Source organism: Numida meleagris, chromosome Z (genome assembly GCF_002078875.1).
Source record: "Numida meleagris isolate 19003 breed g44 Domestic line chromosome Z, NumMel1.0, whole genome shotgun sequence".
NCBI classification, from domain to species: domain Eukaryota; kingdom Metazoa; phylum Chordata; class Aves; order Galliformes; family Numididae; genus Numida; species Numida meleagris.
In genome coordinates this window covers 15,115,640-15,127,234 of record NC_034438.1, presented here as the reverse complement: position 1 = coordinate 15,127,234, position 11,595 = coordinate 15,115,640, and the positions used below count along the sequence as shown (strand labels likewise).

General features: G+C 36.3%; 1 protein-coding gene across 2 annotated transcripts in view; it reads right to left on the bottom strand.

Moving 5' to 3' along the window:
* Positions 419-11,595, bottom strand: part of PARP8 (poly(ADP-ribose) polymerase family member 8) — a 120,728-nt gene continuing 109,551 nt past the window's right edge. Inside the window, exons 22-27 of one of the 2 annotated variants that reach the window (XM_021379983.1) lie at positions 10,806-10,875; positions 9,595-9,671; positions 8,554-8,623; positions 6,755-6,839; positions 6,257-6,329; positions 419-5,779 (exon numbers count right to left, since the gene is read on the bottom strand). In XM_021379983.1, coding sequence (XP_021235658.1) covers positions 5,756-5,779; positions 6,257-6,329; positions 6,755-6,839; positions 8,554-8,623; positions 9,595-9,671; positions 10,806-10,875 — 399 coding nt within the window. In that variant the 3' untranslated portion in view covers positions 419-5,755. The remainder of the gene's footprint in view (positions 5,780-6,256; positions 6,330-6,754; positions 6,840-8,553; positions 8,624-9,594; positions 9,672-10,805; positions 10,876-11,595) is intronic. The other variant, XM_021379982.1, reaches the window with a different exon arrangement.

The following is an 11,595-nucleotide window of genomic DNA, read 5'->3' as shown; positions in this document are numbered from 1 at the left end:
CATTAAGTACGACAAGGTTCTTCATATATTTTCTGCTTTCATGACAGAAACAGTTCTACAGAAAGACAGAGAACTCCTTTAAAAGCAATTATAAAATGCATCTTGAGATATCCTTATGCATTTTGTACTATACGTACAATATCCTGCTTTAATTCCAGTTTCTCTATTTTGAAGAGTCATGTAGATCATTCCTATAAACACAGCATGAAGGGCTGTTTTTAATATTCATATAAGTGTTTTTAAAAAGATTATTGCAGAAAAATTTTACTTCAGTAATATGTGTAGAACCATAGAATAAGCTTTAGATGCTGCTGAGACTAGCAGAAGTCCAGAAACGGCATTAAATTTATTTTAATTTTTAAAAGACTGTTTTAAACGTCGGACAGAGCTCTTAAAACAGTGCTCAAATGCACAGTGCTTATTGAACAAATTCTGATTTATTGAAAGTAAACATTTACATTGGCTACAATGTTATAACTGTTACAAATCTGGATAAAAGAGGCTTAAATAGCAATAGAAAGCAAGTGCAGTAAAAAGTGAATAGAGAAAATATTTGGCCTTAGTGATCTTCTGGCAGTATTTACATTATGTACATTTTGTTAAATATTTGTAGTAACTCTAAGGCACCATAGGCTAAATAGCAGGCAGCGGTACTATTTTGTGCACAGAATTTAATATATTTATTCAGAGAAAAAAATGTTGTAGAGTTAAAAGAAACATAGGCATATTTTATGTTTACAGAAAGGAGTGGATGCTTCTTAAAATTCAAAGATACAATACATATTGGGTAAATATAAAATTATCTTTAGAACATTAAATTATATGTGTATAAGGACTATTTTTACTGACTTGCTGGTAAACACTTATTGTAATCTACTTTTCAACAGCTTTTTCACACATTAGATACGTTGAACTAACTACTACTTTAATTCTATTTTGTTTTCTCATTACAAAAATCTTATGCCTAGTATATCATACAAAACCCCAATGCAAAGTGTAATGGGCTGTAATATACATCATTGCCATTCCCTGGCAGACCAGGAACACCCAATGCATACGGCATTCCTCACGCCAGGGAGCAGCTCGGTATTTCACTCACCCGCTCATGGCAGCGGCTGCTGCTGGGAGGCGGCCAGAACTGGCCCCATGATGAGGCGGTGGAGCCCCGCACTTCACACCCAAAGTGTCCTAAGCCGAATCCAGAGATTCGATCCCCTTGTGACAGACAGCCTCGTGCATTGTACGTGACACTGCGCGTGCAGAGAGCTGCCTTGCTTTAAATTTTATTTATTTATCCCCTCTGAGGTATGAGCTTACCTCTACTCCTCAGTGCTTTAAGGAATAAATTTGGTTATTATTACAGCCCTGGCTGACTGGACTTGAGATACTTTTCAAACCACTTTCAGCACTACGCTTGTTTTATCTGCTCTGCCAACTAATGGCTTTGCTGCGATTAACCCATGGGCCCATTTTTCCCCTTATGGTAGCACTTACAATGAGGCCAGTAGGACACCTGACCCACACTGCGGTTTGCACACTGCAGTTTTGCACAGCACTGCATCCTGCCACCCCCCACGACACAAGCGTAGGCCCTGTGAGGCCATGGCGAGGCTCAGCCCTGACTGCTGGGACCTCTCCTGCTCTTTCTCCCTTCCACCCTCACCACCGAGGCCTCCGCTGCTGCCCCCACCCGCGGGCAGCAAAAGAAGCCAGGCCAAGGCCCATCCAAGCATGGAGCTCGCATGCTGATGCCAGCTGCCACAGGCCTTGGCATCAGAAGCCTGTAAAACACTTACCACGAGAGCCAGGAATGACATGTACAAAAGATACCTACATTTGTTCAAGGGCCTAACCCCCAGCACCTGCAGTGGGTGTTTAGCACAATGCAGGGTCAGACCCCAAACCTGCATGCTTTGAAAATGCTAAGATTACAGAGTGCTTTTGCTCTGACTGACCCTATCAGTCATAACAAGTACTCTTTTTATTTGACTTTTATCTTCTACAACCAAGAAGAAATCCATTTTAGTTAATACAGTGCTAAAGTCACTGTACACTCTTTCTATACTTGTTTTTTAGTTTCTTTTTAAATCATGATTCTCTTTGTTTTGGTTGATGCATTTTTTTTTTCACTTTGTTCTCAATGTTGAAAGTATGTTAAATATTTCCAAAGTAGAAAATGATTTATAAACATAGTATAACTAATCTAAGCCCAAAGTCTTCATTTGGAAGTGGTCTTCTGTTTGTATTAACAAAAGCATAATCTTAGCATTATTCAATAGATGCAGTTTTAGTACCAACAGCTATAATATTAAAATTATACAGCATCAGTAACAGTTTTTCAAGGGCTTTAGAGAAAACACAAGCATAAACAATTCTGTTGCGATCAACTAGTTCCTCTAAAACATTAAGCAGAATATCATACAAATTGGCTATTATATGATTAGTAATGCAGAGCCAAATACTTAGGTGATCAAAACAGTTTAGCACTGCTGAGGAAAATCGTTATGCTGATCATATAAGAAAATAACCCAAATTGCTTAACCCCTTGAATGCTAAATACTGAATTTCAAGAAAGGTTTAAAAGCATCTTTTTTGATTCCTTTCTCAATGTTTAAAATACTTACAGAAGTACAAATATGTTGATTTCTAATTAGGGTGCAACATTAAGGTATTAACATAATTTCTCCATCAAACCCTCATATATGTGGGTTTGTAATTTGGTGGGGGATGTAGAAATAAGTTAGAAAGTTCCATCCTAAGAACTCCCTCAGTTGCTCCACGCTGGACACAGTCACAGCTAGATAGATACAGCTTCATGGAGATTTCTACCAAGAAGAGTAATAGAGTCCGGGGCTCTCTTTTCTCTGCGATTAAAAGCTATTTGTGAAAAGTTTATATTTGTTTCAATTATTATTTGTTTCAATTTTGAAGTTTGCTACAGAAAAGCTATCTATCTTTGACTAACAAGTCCATGCAGAACACCTCTTTTCTCCTTAATCTTTAAAAAAAAACAGTAAGAACAAACACTTCTCTAGGAGAACAATCTGAAGACTTATCTTCACCTGCAGATCAAGTAACACCAAGAGGTTTCCCATTCTGGCTAATTAAAAAATTGACTGAGTTACTGTGTGGCAACTGAACTGTTATTTAATTCCATTGCTTTGCTTGCGATACTGGGCTTGACTCCTTGGAGTGTCCCACTGCCCTGCCACCTTTCCAGATGGTCCAGTTCCCCCAGGCGTAATAACTGCTCTATTAGCCCCATCCCTTTTCCCCACCACACAAATGGGGGGATTTGAACTGATAATGGTATCTGTTAGTGATTTGTAATGCCTATACTCATCATATTATGTTTTACTCATGGTCATCTTTTGTTGTCCCCAGACTGCAGCCACTTCCCTCAATGCTCCCTGAAGTACTGTTGCCACTCTACAACAACAGCAAGGTCTCCTCATACACTTCTGAGTTCTGCTTTCCTTCACACTTTCCCTTTCTCTCTCCATATACAACAATATTTTGAGTAGTCTTAAAATTTGGTAGATGTATGTTTTTTCTCCCCTTTTCAAGGACTGTACTTAAAATGCCAAAAAAAAAAAAAAAAAAAAAAGGCATGCAACATGACATCACTGTGCAAAGCAAGGCTAATACACTGCTGTAGCCACACTCTAGTTTCTAAAGCAACACCTCTCAGCTTCTTCTAAAGGGGTTCACTTGTGACTCTGCTGCAGCTTCAGAGAACTAAGATGTCTGCTTATTTGGCTTCTCCAGTTCATGCATAGTTATAATTCATTCTTCCCTAGTTTTTTGAGGAGGCCTCTCATACTGGGAAACTATAAGCCAAACAAGTCAATGCAAGACGTCTTTTAGGACTTTCTAGTCTCTTTCTGCAAAAAGAGAGTGATTTGGACATAGCAGGACAAACTATGGAAGGATGGGCACTCCAGGTTTTCAGTACCACTTCTGAACTATGCAGATTTTGTGCAGCTACTCAAACTAATGCAGTCCTTATATAGGCTGAAATATTTCAGGAATTCTCTTTGTTTCAAGAAGTTAACCAGTGTCCCAACATAAAAAATAACAAGGCACTGGTTCTCAAATGAGAGTTCTGACAAATGAGGGTAAATGTCAAAGAGCAAAAATTCAAGAACAAAATAGGGCTCTGAAAACAGAATTGAGTTGAAAAGTCTGGATATGAACCCAGAAAAACTGAGGTCCACAGCAAGTAAGTCTGGAACACACAAAAAAAACCCAACATCTCCAGGTATGTCCAACAATACCATTTTACATGAAGGGCATTTCAATTCCACCAAGGAGTAAGGGAGGAGTAAATAAAGAATAAAGGAGTCATTAGTAAATGTGAACATAATCTACTTAATGCAGTTCTATATAAAAGAAAAACAGCAGCTGGTCCTCAGTTGCACTGCTATTTACAAAGAACTTAAGAGAGTAGAGGATTCAGACTATTTCAACTTTCTGAGGTGCCCTTTCCCAGAGCACAGATAGGCAAGTTGAACTGCTTTCCATATTTAAGGTGTGATGCTGCGGGATAGCTACTATGAGAGGTGCCCAGGGCACAGGATATGCTTTATGCTTTGGAGACTAGGCCCCTACCCAAGCTGCCATTATGCTTACTTGGAAATAGTAGCTGCTAGTTCAAACACCAAAGATGTGAATTGGTTTGTTTTCCCTTAGGAATAAATTAATAAAAAGACTTTCACTTGATGATATCAGTAAATGTTGTGTTTATGTTTTCTGACGTAGCAACAACAATTAACTCAATCATGTTAAAGCTCTAATTTAGCAGGTACTTTTACCTTTTTGGCTAAATTTAACCACAAAGCAATCTCACAGATGTCAAGATGGAAAAGCTAAAGAACCTTGTTACTTGAAGAAACTATAAAATCTAGTATACAAAAAACAAATTTGTAAGAAGAAAGTTAACAGCTTCTGGATTTCTAGATGTTTGCTAAGCTTGTTTAATTAAAAATTTTAACTGAGCTGCTGAGTGGATTTGACAGTGTTTCCAGCAAGGATAAAGAAAACTAAACGTACATCATCAGAGTCATTAGTCTTCTTTGTTTCACTCATTATGCCAAAACTGCATTGTTTTAACCTTTGACTGTAAACCCTAGCAGCACCTGTGTAAAATAAAACAAATTGAAGATAGCTGCAGGTAACCAATCCCTTTGATTTGAAATGTTCCAGACAAGCCTTTATTGTGTTTGAATATGAGAATATTTTACTTATTGCAAAGTATCCTGTATAATACAAGTTCTCCGCTATAAAATCTTCTCGCTTGCACATAATTCAGTCATTCTAAATTTAAAATACCAGTATACAGTATTAAAACCTCCAATTGAAGAATTTAATATAAAAATATCAGCACAAAACTCCTTTTTTTGAAGTCTGTTTATTGTGAGCAACCCAAATGCCTGTTTAATTATTGTTAGTTGTAGTATGTTAATAGACTTTGCACCCCTACAGTTGTTAATTCATACCATCTCAGGTATTTTGATAAGAAATACTAAGTAAGAAAACAGTAAGTATTCAAAGGGTTAATTTGCTTAGAATAATAATAATAAATTAGGGTTTTTTTTGCATCTTCTTCAGTTCAAAATCCAGCTTTGAGACTGAGGAAGGCTTCCAAACCACATCAATTAAATAAGAGTGGTCCTTTTAACCAGTAGCAGTTTGATTGCCAATGACTCGAAGAATCTCTTTATGAATGCTCGGTTCCTGTGTATTTATACTTGTATCACCCACTTGACCATCTTCGTAACTAAAAAAAAGTGAAGAAAATAAAATAAAATTAGTGCTTTATTAATCTACCTAAAACCATCCCAAATTCTGTTTCATTCAATAATCACCACCATTTATTCTGGCTGTTAACAGGCTTATTATTAAAATGCTCTGCTTTCACTTCACTGTTACATGCAGACCCCATATTCAGGAACAGGGTAGGACTTCCACTGTCATTGGAACCCTGAGGTGGAACAACACACTGGGACCCAAATGAGACTTCTGCAGTGCCACCAGCAGAAGTGCTGCTAATGTGCTGAGGCTTGTTAACAGCTCCCCTCTTGCTGGATGTATAAAGGGATCACTCTGCACAAGGCTGGCACCAAAGCATTTCACAAGACACTGCAATGCCTGCAGTAACTAAACTCTTGTCACAAAAGGGTCTCTGCTTATTGGTGACACCATGACAGCTTCAAGGATTTCCCTTTAGGATAGAGCAATCCTAATCACTGCAAACCTCCAACACTGGCGAATCTGGAGTCTGTGTGCTTCTCCATTGGTTTGCGTGACTCTTCTTGCAGGGCTGAAATCTATGTCAATATATAATTACAAGTCACAGCTGAGAGGGGAATGCTCACATAACAGATAAGAAGCCTTTTCTCAATAATTAATTCCTTAGCTTTAAAATATGCATGTGAATAGAAGAGATATTTTGCAATAGATGGTCAAACTTACAGAAAAATAAGGTAATGCTATAGAGTGGGAAAAATTAGTAACACTCCATTCATTGCATTTTTTTCTTCCACTTCAAAATGTCTACTAAATCTTTGCCACTAATGTATCCATACATCTTCTGAAAAAAATATAGATATTAATAAAAACTAGAGGGTATGCTTTAAAGAATTAGAAATAAATATCGTTTATCTCTTTCATTTATCACTATTGTCAGGAACATGAGGGAAAAAAAGGCCTAGAAAAGACAGAACTTGTATGTTAAAAGAAGGCTTGTACTTACACAAAGAAAAACCTTGTACACACGTGATCTGTGTTGGGAACTACCCAAATCTCTCCATGTTTGTGCAGATCGGATGAGGTTATCACTATAAGGAAAAGAATAAATTTCATAGTGATCAAAACACATCTGAAAGATACCATTTTAAAACATCTGCTTTTTTTTTTTTTTTTTTTAAACACACTTTGCATAGCTTTGTGCAAATTTTGAGTTTTCCAGTGTACGTCTGTGGCAAAGTGTTGTTTTCAAGTCGTCTGTTAGTAAAAAAAGGGAAATGAACAAGATTCTTCTTTCCAAAATACATTATACTTTCCATAAAACACAAATGCTTGATGTACAGGAGCCAGTTCTTAACACACTGATTTTAAACAACAGCTTTAAAAAAGCCATAAAAGTGGCTTTTATGATTATTTGGCACTTCACATAAATAAAGTTCTTTGAAGGACCAAGGCCTGCTCTGTAGACCAGTAAACAGGAAAAGAGAAAAAGTACATGTATTAAAAACTGATTTAAGATGCACACAGAGTTGTTAAGAAGGATTTGAGTCAACTAATGTCTCTGACACAGACGTGCCTGTGTTTGATGGTGGCTGGGGCAATTCTAAGATATGAAAGACAACACCTGAAACTGAGCTGCCAAAGGTTAGGGATTTGCAGTAATACCAAATATTTTTTAAAAGGTAAAATTTACAATCAAAGGGATGGTGAATCCCAACAAAACTTGCTCAGTGTTTAGAAAACAGCAATGTTAGGCTGTTTAATAGCATAATAAAATCAATACATGCAGAACCTTTGCTATGAATCTATGCTTTAAAGATTTTCTATGAATACATTTAAATGCTACCAGGAAAAAAAAGTGCATATCCAATTTTTACATTATTTCTTCCATGAATGGCAATTTTTAAATCACAAGTGAGAAAAAAATATATGTATTTTAGTAGTTGCATAGAAATACCTTGAATTCTGAAATAACACCTTTGACGCAGCATCTGAGTTTTAACTTTTTAAAATAAACAAATGCTGAAAATGGAGGGCAAGTTGAATTCAATGTAATTTCTTTTTGTTTGGCCAATGAGACTCATTATCAGTTGTTCTTATTCAAATTTCTTAATTCTTTGTTCTCCAAATCTGATGCATTACAAAGAATAGCCTAGTCTTTCAAGAATAATGGTAATCATAAGCTCTGGATTTTTAACTTAAAAAAGAATTCTGAAGCACTCTAGAGGAACAGATTGGTTATCACATGAAAAGCAAATTCGCCTGAGAAGTAAAAAATCATTTGAAAATTCAGTATGAATGCTGTTGTTTCTCAGAATCACGTGTTTTATGTATTCGTTTGAGGCTTACAAGAAATGACTGTTTCAAATGAAGAATCTTGCCTGACAGACCAGATGATCAGTCACTATGCAGTCAGTATGAAGTCCTTTACTCTAAGGCCCTATCCCCAGAGGTGCTCAAGGCCGGGTTGCCTGGGGGCCTGGGCAGCCTGATCTGGTGAGTGGCAGGCCTGCTCATGACAGGGGACCAGAACTGGGTGGACCTGAAGTTGCTTTCCAACCTAAGTCATTCTATGATTCTATGATACGATTATTGCATAAAAATTCAGCATGTATTACACTTTTTGTTTGAAGAAGGAAATATTTTCAACAGAAATACAAAGGTCAGCTGCTAACAAGTACTTATATGCCTACCAATAGTTCCTTACTTAAAACCAACCAGTACTGGAACTAAAGGTCATACTGATTTACATTCAGTGTAACTGTGCTCATGACTAGAACAGTTTTTCAAGGGCTTTCAGCTTACCTTCACATAAGGCTATGCATTTTAAGTTACGGCTTTGCAAAAATTGTGACTGTTGTCCTTTCTTCTGTGACTGAGATGTAAAAACATGAGAAAACTTAATTATTGCTGTAAGACAAACAGTGAAAAAGTAGCAAAGGGGAGAGCTGCTATTTTCAATTATTTATTCATAAACAAAGATAGAAACAGTCTTTCTAAAGCATTTCTACTTTATTTCTAAATAAAACAGAATTTCTAAAACTCTTATGGGGGGGGGGAGGGTTATCATAGGAAAGATTTGATTTCCTTTATCCAGAAAAGAAAAATTCCTGATCATGAAAAGATTAATCTTACTGATAAACACTGATTACAGAATCAATCTTACAAAAAAAAAAATTGACAGCATGAAAACAACAACAAAAACAACAACAACAACAAAACCAAAGTGATTTAATCACTGATTCTTTGGCCAATTGATTTATCTTCATGCTTCACTGGCCATCTAAGTTCCAAAGGGTTCTGCCCTTATATGCCAATTTTTATCTGAAGCCAGATTATTCTGTAGTGTTTTTGTGTTAGACAGAAGTCATATTTCTTTCTCAAAATTTAGTCCTACATGTAATTTCTACAAGTTTGCTTTAAATAAAGCAGAATTTTAAAGGTTCAGTGTGTAGAAACTATGAAAAAAAATACAAAATCTGACTAGCCATTAGTGAAATGCTGTGCTCATCTTCCAAAATTAGCTACTCTTAACTCCTTTCACACCATTCTTCAGTAAAAATTCTAGAGCTCAGAAAGCAAGGGATTGTTAAGGGTCATAATGCTATCTGTGTTTTGTTTTCATTCTCTTCTCAAGTTCTTCTGCTTGGAAAAGAAGAGCGCAGGAACCTGTAGTATACTCCATAAATTTTTAGAGCAGTTGGACTGTATTTGATGATGGCAGAATTTTGACTTATTGATTTCATTTAATAAAACCGCTAGCTTTCACAACAGAAATATTGCCTTCTTTTCAAATATCAGATTCCCAACATAAATCTTCCAGAGATGGTTGATATATTACTGTACCTGTGATGCATTGCTGCCCTTACTGCTTGAAGCTGGCTCATCTTTAGCTGACACCTTCTGCTGCTTCTTGTTCATCCCTAAGATACAAAAATAATGTAAAATACCCTGCCATACAAATACCACTGTAATCAAAATTAAATATGGAAAATGCAACAGGTGTCATGGTCACAGTCCTTTGCACTGCAGGCAGAAAGTAGTTAACTTTGCCAGAAAATAATTGAATTTAATCCTATAAATTACCCACACATCTGCATGTGTTGCAAAGACATTAAGAAAGCCAAGTTAGCACTAAGTAGTTATGAAAGTAGATAAACCTGATCACAAATGCCACTGAATTCAGTTCAGGAATGCTCTTAGCTGGTTCCTTAACAGATTGCATTTTAACATGTCTCAATTTAACAGACCCTACTCAAGCCAAAGTAACAGTTTCATTTATCAAGAGTAGGATAGTAAAATCCTACCTTAGATGAACTTTAGATTCATTTATTTCAATTTATCCTTACGCACACAAACTCACATTGAACTATACCGACAGTTTTACATGAGAGGAAATGGTAAACACAACATAAGAAAATGAAAAGGTCACAGCATTTCAATCTTCTCAAAAGTTTCTTAATATAGACATAATGTACCTGTTACACCTCTGTTTATGATTTTTAGATGGAAAGCTCTGCATAGCTTACTTTTGGATTCACCAGTGAGACAAATTATGTCCCCTTCCATTCTAACGCTAAAATGAACACACGGTCCTTTATTTTCTATGTATGCCTGACATAGCATACTTGGGAACATTCTTAAACATATATAGCTGAACATGTGTGTTGATGAATATTTGTTGGGTCAGATAACGTCCTAAAAGCCTATAAATCCATAATAATAGATGGACTTAGGTAGATACTGACAAAAAATTAATAAATCACTACATCGGATTTCCATTGCATGGTCAAGACCTTCTCCATTACACACAGCATTCAGCTTTAGTTACTACTTATTTCAAGTAGACCTTCAAGACACTCATTACCTTCAGAAACGAGGATAGGTATTTAATAAGGGAAATCTAATTAATTTAAAAAAGAGAAAATCTAATCTTGGACTACAAAATTTACTACACAACAAATTTACTGTGGTATCATAAACAGCAGAACTAGTAAGAAAAGCAACAGACTGATATCCTCCTATGTCTCAACTCTAGAGTGATTTATAAATATCACCTGAGTAACCAAATGATATGCTTGACAATGGACTAAGGTAGATTCCACTTCCAAACATTGCACCATGGAGCTGAAAGAGAGAGCAAAACAATCGTTTAGCATCTGGATAAAAAAATAATGGTATGCACAAGTCTTGATGTAGATGAGCATCCACCCATTTGCTTTAATTCATTGATTGGTAATAAATGGTGTTCAAAGTCATCTTAAAAAAATAATAAAATGCTGTGAATATACAGCTAAAATACCACATATTCTAGAAACTTTGTCCAAGTGTGCAACAATAATTTTAGGCAGTCTTTGTGAATCACTCTTGGAGGAACTAGATGCAGAAGGTTTTTCCAAACTATGCCTGCTGGACTGGGTATGCAAACAATCTAGCAATAGCTGCTTTTGTTTTTTCTAAGTTAAGAAATTAAGAAATGGTGAAGTCAGTGCTTATATGCTAAAAAAAAATAAATAAAACATTTTTGAGTTCAGCCTGAGCACTGGAGGAATGATTTGAACCAAGTTTTTGTCTAAGCCTATTCAGCCATGCATATCCCATCACTTCAGGACAGTGCTTTAGCCACAGAGTTATATGTCTAAAGATGAGAGGAAAGGGAAGACTCTTCTTCACCTGCATAACTGCTTCAAGTCACAGTGCTTGGGCTAAGCAACAAGACAAGCATGTTTTATTACCCATTTTCTTCTCAGGAAAGTGGGAAGTACAGTTTTTGCTTTTCCTTCAGGTTCTGACTGCCTTTAGTAGATAAGCCTTCAAAGAAGCCACAAAAAGTAGTTGTTGCAGCCC